Source organism: Limulus polyphemus, unplaced genomic scaffold (assembly GCF_000517525.1).
Source record: "Limulus polyphemus unplaced genomic scaffold, Limulus_polyphemus-2.1.2 Scaffold12, whole genome shotgun sequence".
Classification (NCBI taxonomy): Eukaryota; Metazoa; Arthropoda; class Merostomata; order Xiphosura; family Limulidae; genus Limulus; species Limulus polyphemus.
Window position 1 is genome coordinate 429708 of NW_013665622.1, and position 14359 is coordinate 444066.

A 14359-nucleotide genomic window follows, 5' to 3' on the forward strand; every position below is an offset into this window, starting at 1 on the left:
GATTATTTCTATTTAAAAATAAGTTCTTAAACTTATTTTTCTTAAAACATAGAACAGTAAATAAAGAAGTAAAGCAAGGAATTATCTCTTCTAGTTATGGCCTTTGTACTCGATAGCTGCTTGACTTAGGTTGCTAAGCCTTTTTAAATTTCTTACATGGAGGACATGAAACGAAATAATTTTTTTTTAGGGTTTATATATACAGTTGAATAACCAAAAAATCCAAAATTACTACCGTATCAATACCATAGAATTCCACTATAATTTAGTCTACAAATTGAAATTTCAAGCAGATTAAAGACACAATCTACCTCCTTGAAATCTTGGTTTGAAAGAAAGAGATTGTGTCCTAAGAATTTAAAATAGCTAAGAAAGCCACTAGGGGGACATTGTGAGCTTTCGATTGGTTATTCATGTCATACATGGAAGTAAGTGTATATAAGGGAGCATTTCCAAAAATGGAAGGAGATGGGTGGGGTGCCTTTGTGTTGGATTTATTACATGAGCAATATCTTAGCAAATAGAAAAGATAAGAGGTTCTTATTTTATATTCTAGCTTGTCAATATTGGTAATTTGAGTATTTAGACATCACAAACATCCAATTTGATCCAGTGCTGCATTCAACGTACCATGTGACACATACAAATCTATGTTTAACTGTGTTTTTTAATATTTACTTTTAAATTAAGAAATTAACTGATGTATAAAACTAAAATTTGAATTATAATCTACAGTTTGATACCAAACTTATTAACATAAGTTCATGAAATAGTAGTTCAATAAAATTTTGAGTGCGAGTCAACAAATGCGATGAGATGGCCTTTGACCTGTGACCCGTCTGGAAAGGGTTAAACAGAGCATAAACTATATGCCATACAGAAAACATCAATGCTTTATTAAAATAAATCAATTCTCTATTATATTAGTTACACAAACTATTAATGAATTTAAAAAACACAGACAAGACATGTTTAATAAACAAACAAAAAAAAACATTCCAATAAACACAAAGGAAGTCTAATCACTTGCACCATCTCGTATGTAGAAAATATTAGCATATCTCTATCAGAAATTTGGAAAATACTAGCACATAAATATAACTTTAACGTAACAACTAGATTAATTTTCACCCCTGGAATGAAAATTAAACATGTTAAAAAAAATTATATAATGAACCCACCCCACCAGGAGACATGTCAATTTGTATATACAGGTATTCTGTGATCTAATTAATGTAATATTAGTTGGTATATAAAGGTATTATGTGAAATTACTTAACATAATGTGTTTGTATGTACAGGTATTTTTTGCATTTGGTTAACATAATTCAGTTTATATAATAGGTATTTTGTGACTGCTTAACAATTATGCTTCAAAGCCAAATTTCTCTTGTAGCATATGAGTTTGGGACACTGTAACTGCTCCTTGGTACCTTTTGAATGTTTAGTTTTTTTTATACTTAATTTATTATGTGGCAGCAAACGTGTTAACATCAGTTGTACATGCTGTTTGAGAAGAGTGGAATTAATTTTTGTATTTGTATGTTTGCCTAAAGCTGTAATAAACTAATCAAATGTGTTTAAATATTTAAAGTTAAAGACTTTAATGAAGTCTATACAACTGATAGGGTAACTTTGATGTAAAGAAGTCAGAAGTTATGTTTAAAAATACTTTTGACCTTCATGTTTATACATAAAAAAAGTTAGATTATTTTATCACCGTGTGTGTGTAATTTAAACATTCTTATACATCCTTTATGCCTTTTGTACTTAATAAGTTTTTAAACTTTTTTTAAGAATATACTTGTACTTTTAAGATGTAAGGTATAGTGTCACATATTTTGTGTGGCTGAACTGGCACTAGACTGATTGAAACAGTTGTCTTGGGTTTTCCAGAAAGAGATAGTTCCTTTTCTGCAACGTATCTTCATGCCTCTGGTAACTGCTATCTTTAAGGCTTTAGCAATTCCTACTGTTGAAAATGACCAACAAGCCCAACGAGAAAGACAGGTTTTACAGCGAAGTTACTTCCAATTCATTGCTGCTATTGTTACTAATAATGTCACAGAAGTTTTAGCATCACAAGGTGTGTTATCAGATTATAGATTTATCTTTGGAACTCTTCCTTTAAAAACATGAAGTACAAGTAGTTAATTCATTAATGTTGCATAAAGTACGATTTTATGTTTTTTTTAAATCTTTGATTCTGTTGTTTCAAAGTTGGTGAATACTAATTTCTAAATAGTGAATCAAATGCTTTCGAAACTAGTTAGTTAAATGTATTGGAAAATTCTTCTTGCATATTATTTGAAAAGCAACCTTAAATACTTGAAAGGAATATTTCATTTTATGCAATTGAAGATTAGTTTAATTGCAGGGTTTTTAACTGTGTAACAACTAGTCTCCTGGAAAACATAACATTTAATAGGAATTTATTTATTAAGAGACAGTTTTTTTTTACATTTTGGTAGTAGCTGTTTGGAAAGAAAGAAATAGCAAGTTTTATTTATGAACTTTAATTAAAAATGTCTATGGATGATGGTAGAAATATACTGAACTTTCTCCTTTTTTTTCAAATGCCCACACTTTGAAATATGATTTATCTGTAAGTAAGAAAATAGTGGAATTGATTGGTATATTTTTATTTTTGTATGTTGGTGTTTTATATATAAAATTTTGTTTTGTTTGGAAACATCTTTTATTTTTAGTAAAGTCTATCATTCTGTGTTTTGGATGTTGATTTATCATTACATTTTTGTTTGTACATTAATTTAGGCTGTTTGTTGTTAAGTATAAAGCACACTGTTATCTGTGCTCTGGCTGTGGGTATTGAAATCCAATTGTTTTTTTTGTTATCTCAGACTTACCATTGAGATATCAGAGTACTTAGTTTTGGTATTTGCAAACCAAATACAGTTTTTCAGATGTTTCTTGATAATCAGCTTTTTTTTCCTTCCTTTATTTTCAAGACATGCAAAGTATGGAACAAGTTCTACTAACAATAATTCAGGGGGCTGTAGACTTTCCTGATCCTGTGGTAAGTAGATCAAAGTATGGAACAAGTTCTACTAACAATAATTCAGGGGCTGTAGACTTTCCTGATCCTGTGGTAAGTAGATCAAAGTATGGAACAAGCTCTACTAACAATAATTCAGGGGGCTGTAAACTTTCCTGATCCTGTGGTAAGTAGATCAAACTATGGAACAAGTTCTACTAACAATAATTCAGGGGACTTTAGACTTAGACTTTCCTGATCCTGTGGTAAGTAGATCAAGGTATGGAACAAATTCTACTAACAATGATTCAAGGGGCTGTAAACTTTCCTGATCATGTGGTAAGTAGATCAAACTATGGAACAAGTTCTACTAACAATAATTCAGGGGACTTTAGAGTTAGACTTTCCTGATCCTGTGGTAAGTAGATCAAGGTATGGAACAAGTTCTACTAACAGTGATTCAGGGGGCTGTAGACTTTCCTGATCCTGTGGTAAGTAGATCAAACATATTTCAAAGTCATAACCAGATGTTTTGTATGTTACGTTTTGGCTGTCTAGTGGTTTAAGTTACTAGTTGCAGGTAATTTTATGATAAATTCAGTGTAATTTTATAGAAACATCTGTAGTTTTACCAGTCATTAACATAATCCATTCTTTCAACTTTTTTATTACGTTAATCTTTTTCTTCCATTTGTAAATATAAAGCTTTAATTAAACACTCAAAATGGTGTGATTTGATGTCATGTATAGTGCCTATTTTGAGACTGTTGACAATCTCAAAATATAGTTTTAAATTGTGTATTGAAACAAAGAGTTGATTGTTTGAGTGTTTTAAGCAACCACATGACCATGTGTGGTTTCAGCTACCCATTTTTTTTATACCTTTCATGTATAACGGTTGTGTGAGGGGTTTTCTTGGGTAGCAAGAAAAAAGTTCATGCTGTTTTAATCAATCTGAATGGTTTTTTATGTACTTCCTCAGCTCAAGCAAACAGCAACATATGTTTAATTTATCAGAATATCAGAGAGCAACCCTATTATTAAAACCTAATCTAAAAAAGCATTGATAACTAATATTTATAGAAAGAAGGTTGAATGGGAATACCACTAGCATTTCATAGACAACACAGACTTGATGGCTGTTGTGAATGTTTGCCCTTAGTTTTTTAACTAGAAAAATAGTCCATCCTCAAAGATCAAAATATGTTCTTATTTTGTTTTGGTAACTTATTTGATGCATGATTGTTTTTCAAATACTTTGTATAGTTTGTCCTGTAAAAAATCTCAATTTCTACACTGTTAATAGATATATTTGAATGATGGTGTAATAAAATTTGATACCTTATTATAAATTCTGGTTGAACTACTATAAGACATTGAAGCAATACTTATATGAAATTTTATAAGAAATTGTTTTTCTGTATCCAAATTTAAAATTTCAAACTCAATGGATTAAAATTAAATTGAAACACTAAAGTGGAGGTTAAAACTTACAAGAAACTATTCATGTTTTTATACTTTTGTTTGTAAATGTATATTATGTCTCATGTAAGTGGTTAAGAGTTTTTAAAGAAGATGGCATTCAAAAAAAGATATATATAAGCTATGCTTTTGCTTTGTTAGATTTGTTTTAACACATCCCTCACGAGCTAGGGGTGTCTTTACACTACAGTTTGTTGAACATTAAAAGTAAGTTCAATCCAGAAACTCCCAAAGAGGGTGGTTTTGGACGTATCTTTTCTAGACAAGTTTTCGTTTAATTAATTAATTTTTGAGTGAAATACAGCATTCTCAAGTCTCCATTCTAACTAGTACTAAGGTTTACCTGCTGGGAGTAAATTCATTGTATATTGTCAGCATCATTAGTTAAGCAGTTGCCAACCTTTTATGCTTCTGCTTTCACCTTTTTGTGTTTAGCTTTCAATTGAGATATGAATGATTTCACCTGCGATTCGGTAGGAAAGGTCAAAGCATCATGATAGTCAGCAGTAGGATGAGCAGACAGGAACACTTTGAAAGCAGCTAAAGGCATAATATTGTACTCGGCTTGCTGCACAATATCTACCAAGGTGATTTTAAACAGTTCCTGAATACCTCTGCATGTCATTTAGAGACTTCCATGCTTCTTGTGCTTGGCTGTTAAGCTTGCAATGCGCTGACGGATGTGTCACCTTACCACTTCAAATCACTTTTTTGCAGCCCCAAGTGCTAAAAAAGTGCTTTCTTTTTAGCCAGTAAAAATGTCCAAAAAATTTCAGTTCAAATCAAGAAAAACCAGATTGGGTATTTTTTTCAACAAAAATGTCCCCCACTGGCTCGTGAGGGACCTGTTATAACTTTACTTTGACAAAAAGCACAAGTCACAATTATTGTTTATGGTTGTTATATATTTTTAGCAAGACATAAAAGAATTAATATGGATATTTCTTTCAGGCTCAAAAGACGTGTTTCAGCATTCTTAGGAAAATGGTGGAATTCTGGGGTATGTTACACAGCTTTATATTTATACTCGTTAAAGCTGATGATATTTGTAATAATAATTTAAAACTTTTCTTTCTTGAGTTCAATAGTTTAAAAATTCTTGATTAGTTGTTACAAATGTACCATGTAAATTCAGGCATGTTTATATCCCTTTTTTTTTACTGTTATTTGTATACATAGAAAAGAAACATTTAGAAGTTATCCTTGTGTATAGATTTATTTATCTTTGGATAGCAAACATATAGGGTGAAACAAATGCATTTTCATTGCTGAGATATATGTATATATCTTTTGTAATAAAAGGCCAATAACAAAATGAGTTCAAATGTACACAAGCTGTTTGTGATTATTTGTTTGGGAATCTGTTTTATGACACTGACGTTAAATATATATAGTTGTTTTCTTATGTGTAATAATTCCAAAACTCTGACTTTGAGGAATAATATAATGTTAAAGAATGATAAATTATCCTATCCTGTGAAATTTGATTTTGTGATATTTCTGCATGTATATTCTTATGCAATACTAAGTTTTTTGAAATTTATTACTAAATGTTACAATTTGTATTTACTAAAAAGAACAACTTAATTTCCAAAATGGATTTTGAAGTGTTTTACGTCATTATTTCTGTTATAATGTTTTGTTGATAAAAACCTTACCTAACTTTCTAGGTGGACCTGAGGGAGTAGCAGGTTTTGTAGAATTCATGTACAAATCCATTGTCCCTGCTTGTTTTCTAGCACCACTGAAGGATACGTTTGATCTCACAGATGCACAGACAATATTGGTAAAACACAATTATTATATAAGGCATTTATTATTGAATTTTTGCAAGATAATGACTAAAGTGATTAAAATTAAAGAAATGTGGTTTTATTGCAATGATTTTCAAAGGGTTAAGAACTATTAGTGTACTTGATCCTGTTAGATTTACATATATTTATGGATGTATGCAAGTTTTTGAATGAGAGGCAAGTTTTCTAGTAGTTTTTGCTTATTTCTGCACTTCCTTTCATTTTTTTATCGTCTAGTCCAATTTAGCATCGTTTTCATGTAGTGCCGTAACTAGGAGACTGAAGGGGTTGGATAGAAGGTAAATAACTAACTTAATGATTTGGGTTGTAGAGAAATGCAAGATAGAAAAACTTATTTTCTCTGAATTGTTTTGGGGGTGGGGGTGAGGGCTAAAGTCTGGTAGCTTTTGGCGCTACAAAATATTAATTTGTTTTTGTGGCTTTGCTACTCCATTGTATGGTGTTGGTTTCAGTTGGCCACTCTAGTGCTTCCAAGCACTAATTTAGTTTAGTTGTTATACAATAATCATTATTATGTTGCATATTTTAATTATTATGGAATGATAAGATTTGTATTTGAAATAGATGAAAAATTAACTTTTGAGTATTTGTTTTACTTGTTTTTTGGACCTTCTCTAATCAAAGGCTAGATATCTTTGTGCTTTTTTATGGTGTTGTGATGTTCTTTTTCTATTTTGTTACTTTAATGTGCTTTCATTACTCTGTCTGAATATTCTACAGTCTAAGGTTTGACATCTCTGTGCCATATCATTGTGTTGTGATGGATTTTTGTTTTGTTGACTTTCATTATTGTCTGCTTTTTTCCTCATTCACACCAGTTTTTGTTTTATTGATTTGGACACTTCGTCCATTCAGATGAACTATATTGGTTTTGTCAGTGCCCTTTATGTGCTTTTCAGTCTCGTGTTTTTGTAGTTGGGTTATTTTGTACTCACACTGTAACTTGGAGACTCAGGCTGAACCAATTCACTTGGAAATTGATAGATTAGCAACAAACTATGGTACTGAAAAGTCACAAAAAGATATGATTTTCAATATACAAATGTACACTTCTGTGTGTCGCAGTGTATATCATACTGTTTCATAACATTGTGTCTTCAAATCTTGCTACACCGTCAAGTAGCTTTAACCAAATTCCTAAATCACCTATGAGTGACTTGCATATGGAGCAGTGTGTGTTCATGACACTGATCTGCACTTTGACAAAGTTTTTGCATGGATGGAGTTGTATGTCAAACATAATTTTCTGCAGATGTCTAATAAACAAGATTAGTTCACCAAGTTAATATCAATTGAAATATAACATTTTGCACATTCAGCAAGAGCAAAATCATTTGAAATATTATGTAAAACAAGCTCTTTTGAGTTTCTTACCTATAACAATTATGTAACTAGATTATCTATACCAACAATGTTTGTTTTTTCTATTTGCATTTCTTTTTATACATAAAGTTTCAGGTTTAAGAAGTTAATGTTGTTAACTATTTGTTTCCTTGCAATAGTTCTCATCACATATTTCAGTATCACTACTTGTGTTCAAAAGAATATGTTATTGCTAAATATTTATGCTCACATGGCATTTTTTTATTTTGAAAACTTTCTCATGCACTCATCTTTTCCTTTATATTCCACCAGTATGTAACTTGTTTTTTTGTCCAATTGTTTTTTATATTAATAGGATTTATGGATGTCTTTACTTTTATGTACATGTCCATTTTATCTTTCTGTGTTTGTACACTTTTAAACTTGCATATGTATAAATTTTACTTGATTTCATGTCAACCCCCACTTATATAATAGAATCTCTTTTTTTTTGTCTTCATTGTAAATGTAGAATGTTTTCTTATAATCATGCCAGAAGAACCGTTCTGCTTTTTCAGTTACTTTTGGTAAATGGATCAAAACTGTTTTATACAAGATCCTTTTCTTTCTAGTTATAGGAGGACATTTAAAGTGTTTTTGACATGTTATGTTCCATTCATTTGGATCAGATTTATTGTACAATTCAAATCTTCACTACTTGTTTTCATTTGTATATAACATTTTATACCAGGAGGCCCATCCTTCTTTGATTAAGAGATGTTTGAATGTAAACTGGTTTAAAGTTTTACTTGAAATATTCTCTTATATAATAATAATAAGAAAAATATTTCAATATTACCATATGCATTTTATTTTTCAAATTATGCATGGTACAGGATTGTGCATTCTCATCTTGAGAGGTCGGACCTGTTATCAGTTTTGCTTGTGGTGCTTTCTGATGTTTCTTATACTCTAGTAGGTAGTATTTTGATCAGTCTGATTATTCCATGAGTATTTTAAGTGTCCTCTAGATCTTTATCTTTTGTCCCTCCTCCACAAATTTCCTGAATTATTCAGGCAGACATGTAGCCTAGTGCACTACATTCACATCCTGAACAAGATCTTACACTGGCACATAAGTGATGTTTTGTTTTTGACCATTAAACTTATAGATTTTAATTAGGCTAGTACAGATTGCGGGTACTTTATATAGGTGTTTGTGTCTTTGTATCTCATAAGGCATTTTCTCCTTTTCCCTGTGTCTGATTATTTTTTATTACATTTCATCATTTGCATATTTTTTAACTTCTCCGTTTCTTCTGCTCAACATCAGTTTGAAAGAAAACTAGAATATGTATCTTGACAAATAGCCAGGAGAGTAGCCAATAGCTAAAGTAGAGGTGTGTATATATATTTTGGGGTAAAAATTATGTAACTTTTGCATTCTCTGTTTTTGTCAGACTGAAATTTTGTATTACAAGTAGATTTCTTTAAAGTTAGAAAATGTTCAGTAAACAGACCTGAGTGAGCATATACTAACAAATGATATTGTAGTAAATAAAATAATTTAGTTAAAAGTAACAACTTTGTGAAATCAGTGATATGGTGGGTGATCATGAAAATATGATTTTAAGTAAAGAGAAATTAATTTTTTTTTGATACAATATACTTTGAAAGTATTTCGTATTTTAAAAAAGTTTACAAAACTTGAATTACTCTAAACAATTTTCTTTTGACTACTACAGCTTTTGGATCAGGGAAGAAAAAAAATGCACTGAATCTGTCTTGTATTTTTAGGCCTTGACTGAGAGTGCGTTGTGTTTAAAGGCAGTGTATGAAAAGAGAGTAAGTGATACTGGATTTTTAATATTGCAGATATTAAAAAGTAGGTTTAATATGAATATATTTATACTTAAAGTGTATAAAATACAGATGACATCAGTCTATCCAACCAAAATAATTCCCTTTCATCAGTCTGTCTTGCATTCTAATTCTGTTTTATTGCTTTAAGTGTTGTCTGCATTTATTTCATATTATACCAGAAAGATTTTTAATATAAACTTCTCAAGTAATGTAAAATTATAAATAATATATCACAAAGAAAATGGTAATGAAAGATAACATATATAAGATTTATCCAACTGTAATGAAAAGGATCGTCAATTATCAGACAAAAGTAAAATGCATCCTTACATAAAACATTCATTTTCTAGGGTGATGAGTTTATCAGCTTTCTTCATACAGAGTATCTTCCAACAATGAATGTCTCTCCACAACAAATTACTGACTACTGTCATGCTCTAAAGTCTGAATCGAAAGTCTTCAAGAACTATTTAAAGGTATGCCAGCCAAACTATTGGCTTTCATTTCTGAAGTTATTCGGTTCAAGAATCATCTTTAGAATATACTGAAATGATTTTACTGAGTATTTAATAATCAATATAAATGTTACTCAGTGGCAAAATGTCATAATGTGTAATTTGCTTATGACATTGTACATCAAGCACAGAATAATATTTTATTTGATTTACTGAAGAGTAAATCAGTCATAACAGTTTTGACACTTAAGCTTACATGAGAATAGCCAGAGTACACTGTAAGTTACAAAATTTGTGTTTATTTCAAACAAATGTGTGTGCAAGGTGTAATTTGTTGATTGGAAAGTTTGAGTAGGAATTTCTATTTCATTTCACACAAGTTCTGTATGTTAGGAAAGCTACTATTTTGTTTCATGTAATGTTAGTTATTTTATTTTATTGGTCTAGCTGTGGATGAAAGTAGTATAACCGGAATTGTATATGTAGTAAATGGTGAACCTGATATAACTACTCAGATATTTATATTAAGTAACAAAAATATTGGTTCTTTATTTGCAGTTTGGTAAAACATGAAGAATTTCGTTTTCATAAATATTATTATAAAAGGTTTTAATATAAATGCTGAGAAGTATGAGTAATTCAGTTATAGGTAGTGAGCTACTGTAAAGCAACCTTCATTCACAAAAAGATGAATGAATTCACAAAGAGTTTGAAGAAAAATGTAAAAATTGTAGAATATGCCATAGTACCTATCTGTCTGAATGTTAAATGTCCACATTTGTGCATTGATTTAGGGAATTTATGTATTTCATAAATTTAGAAAGCAGTGTGTTTAAAGTGTCAGGGTTCAAGTTAACCCAAACTCCCACGTCCCAAACGCATGAGAGTTTGGCAGGATGCAGGAGAGCTGACCCCCTGGGTACTGAATACTTACCGCAAAATGCTCCATATACAAGCCAACTATAAGTTTTTTGCTTTGAACTTTGTACCATAACAAACTAAGTAGTGTATTGTTTGCACACAGCTACCCACAATCAACTTCTAACAGAGTTCTTAAATGATAATAAATTACACGAAAATAAAGCCAGGTGAAAGTACCACATGATTAACCCTTTCACCTTGGGTAGGTCAAAGTGCGCATGTCACAACCTTTCACAGAGTTACATTCAAAGTTTAACTAAACTACTTTATTATCAATGTATATAAATAAACTCTGTATCAGAATGTTGATAACAAATCAAAGTTTGGTATTATTTAAGTTTTAAGTTCTTAATTTCATAAGGAAATATTTTAAAAAAATTCTCAATCTCCCCTAGTTTGAGAACAGTGACATTTGTTATTTATGTCTTCCCTCTTTAATTTTTTTTACCACCCCTAAGAGAAGTACAAAATTTAATGTAAATTACCTTCCAGTTCAAACTTTATTCTAATGGGAAACGTATCGATGAGCTTGACTGAATCTTTTAATGGCTTTTGTCACACAGTTAGAAAGCCATAAAAATTGTGATAATTATGGAACATTGTTTCATTATTTTCAAGTTTTTGCATGTTATTATTCTGTGTTCTTTGGTACATTATTTAATTAAATAGAAATTATTTAATGCAGTAATACAGTTAGTAGAAAAAAAGTAGGGTTAAGTTTCATTGAGAGTCGAAAGCAAAAAAAAAAAACCTAGGCAAGTACTTTATTTCTTGTTTTTCATGTGTATTCTTTATTTATTATTATAAAGGTAGCTAAAGTGTAAAAAATTGCAAACGTTTTAAGTAAGATAAAGGCAAATAGATAATTGTCAGATTTTTAAAGTAATATTATGTATGTAAGTTCTTTTTTGCCAATTGGCGAAATAAAAAGGCTTTTACTTACATTTCTTAATAGTATAAATATATACTATGTTGTTGTTGGGCTTAGGATTCTTCTACAATAGATGTCTGTGACTTGTTAGCGCTAAATTCCATAAAGAATAAACAGCACACACTTTACTTCTTTTCAAATAATATATATAATATAAATAGTGTTTATGATATGCCTGTAATCTCTATAGTGTGAAGACTTTGTTGTACATAGGTTTAACTTGTTCTGAATATATATATATATATATAAGTTCTCTTCTTCTTGTCAAAAGCCCACTTAGGCCTGTTCAATTGCTTTAGAATTTCAGTTGACAAGTCGAACTATCTTCTCTATATTACTATCATACCAGTATTCTGTGTGTGATTCACTTACAGTTGTGGTACAAGTTACCATAATTCGTTTGGTCTTTTTTCTTCTGAAGATCCTCTGTTCCTTTTGTCAAAGTGTACCCAGGCTGATTCAATTACTTTAGAACCATGCTTTGACAGAATAAAATTATCCTTCTTATCTTTTTTGATACTGTTAGTTTCACTCTAACGTATTAAACATTAGGCCTATCACCTTTGCAGTACTTAACTTCACACAACTATATTCTCTTCTGCTATTATCTCTCTATTGTTGTCTGTCTGCTGCTTCCCACTCATCTCACACTATTTATATCTTTACTACATAGTCATCTGGCCACTTTCTATATTCTTGACACCAATTAGTTATTAACAAAACCTTCTACAATCATCTGCTTTTAACTCTTATTATAACAAATCTTAAAAATAATGAAACATTCACTCACAAATATAAATTAATCACTAATATTTAAACCAAACAGTCTTTTATATCATGACATTTACCCATTGGGTTTTGATTGTGATTCGATTGGCCATTTCTTTCTTGTATCTTTCTTCCCATCTTCACTTCATAGTGTCTTCACTCCTATCATGCACCTCCCTTTTTCCCTGCATGTCTACCCTGCCTTCACCTGGAGGTACTTTGTCTGTCGAACACTGGGACTACATCTCATACGTTCATCTCCCATTCTCTGCATTGGGTAGCTGTTTCTTTCTTGTCAGGGTATCATCATTCACCTGTTGCCATCCTTCACTCTTTCATGCGATTGTGACTGGGTAAGTTACCTTTTCTTATAAAAATCTCTTATTTTTCAGGAGCATGTTCCTCTTTTTTCTTACTGGATCCCGCTCAGTGGTGAGTTATGCCTGACCAGGTATTCTTTAACCTTTAAAATCTGCACTGTTCAGCCATGTTGACTTACTTGTTATGTTCTATGGCCATGCAATGCACACTGTTTATGGATGTGTTTCACAAGATTGCTTGAAGGTTTTCCTCGCGATTGAATTGCTTCATAAATATGCCCGTCCCAGACTGTACTACCCATGGACTACATGGATAAAGCAGAAGGGGATAGCTGCCCATCCCTGCCATGCTTTGTATTGAATAAATCGGAATGGTCTGCTTTTAAAAATAGGGTTTCGTGGTCACCCATTGTACTGTCTCAGGTGTTGATATTTTTGTGGACTTTTAACTGTGTTTCACCTACCTTTTTCTTCTAGTGTAGTTTGGGAGTCCTTACCAACATTCCAGTTCCAAGTCACTAGAGTGGTGGACCATGAAGGCATCCTCCTGAAGGGTTTAGTGAAATAAAAAATCAATACAGAAATACCATTCAGTGCAGAGTAGGGTGTGGTGTTCTGCTAGTGTAGATGACATCATATCCTCCACTATAAAGCATATGAAAACCAAAGGAGTGAGATTTCAAATTGCAGTTCACCTCTTTGATTGGGATCCCTCATCCTACCCCCACGTGGATGTCAGTTCCCAGTGGCCGGGTTTTGGATTTAGAGTAGAACCAATCAACATAAGTCCTCACACATGTATTATGGACGTTTGTCTTCCTCCCTTAATTATACTCCATTTGTGTTGTGGGTCACAGTGGAGGTGCTTGAGATTGTTACAGTTCTTTCCTTTCTGCACTTCCTCGATGTATCTTATTATGAGGATGTTATTGGGCCGGGGTTGGTTCTGGTCAGCTGCACTATTGAAGGAGTTGATTTCTCTATGGTAGATATCTTTTCGATACCGGATGTTGGGTCCCTGGATCAATATATCATTTTCTATTCTTACATATACCCTGTTCCAGAGTCAGGAGGGTTTGAGCCCCCCCCCCCCCTCCGGTCTCTTGAACTTGAGGAGAAGATGGTATGATCTTCATCCTAGTCCCGCATGGATGTCAGTTCTCATTGGCATGGGTTTTGTATGTAATTGACTTGCCAAGTGTGGTCCATCATGCCCTAGCCATTACACCTGTGGGCACTTCCATTGTTTTTTTCCCACACCTCTTGGATGTGCTCCTCTGTTTTTATGCCCATATATACCACATCTTTCTCTGATAGGCAAAGAGTATATCTGGTTGAGACGTGGTGCAGTCTCCCACATCAAATCTTCGAATTTGACTCTCTCATCTCAAGGAGCGTCTTTCGTGCACTTTCAAAGGGTGCTTCTTTTGTTCTCACACATTGGTCCCTCCACCTGTTTAATATGGGATTCTAGCTATTTATGTGAGCAGAAGTAATGTACTGTATCG

General features: G+C 31.9%; 1 protein-coding gene across 3 annotated transcripts in view; it reads left to right on the forward strand.

Moving 5' to 3' along the window:
- LOC106478763 (exportin-T-like) overlaps window positions 1–14359 on the forward strand; it is a 70183-nt gene that overhangs the window by 47307 nt on the left and 8517 nt on the right. For 2 of the 3 annotated variants that reach the window (XM_022382560.1, XM_022382570.1), the window contains exons 21-26: window positions 1879–2086; window positions 2970–3037; window positions 5429–5477; window positions 6148–6263; window positions 9391–9438; window positions 9807–9932. In XM_022382560.1, the coding sequence (XP_022238268.1) occupies window positions 1879–2086; window positions 2970–3037; window positions 5429–5477; window positions 6148–6263; window positions 9391–9438; window positions 9807–9932 (615 nt within the window). The remainder of the gene's footprint in view (window positions 1–1878; window positions 2087–2969; window positions 3038–5428; window positions 5478–6147; window positions 6264–9390; window positions 9439–9806; window positions 9933–14359) is intronic. The other variant, XM_022382575.1, reaches the window with a different exon arrangement.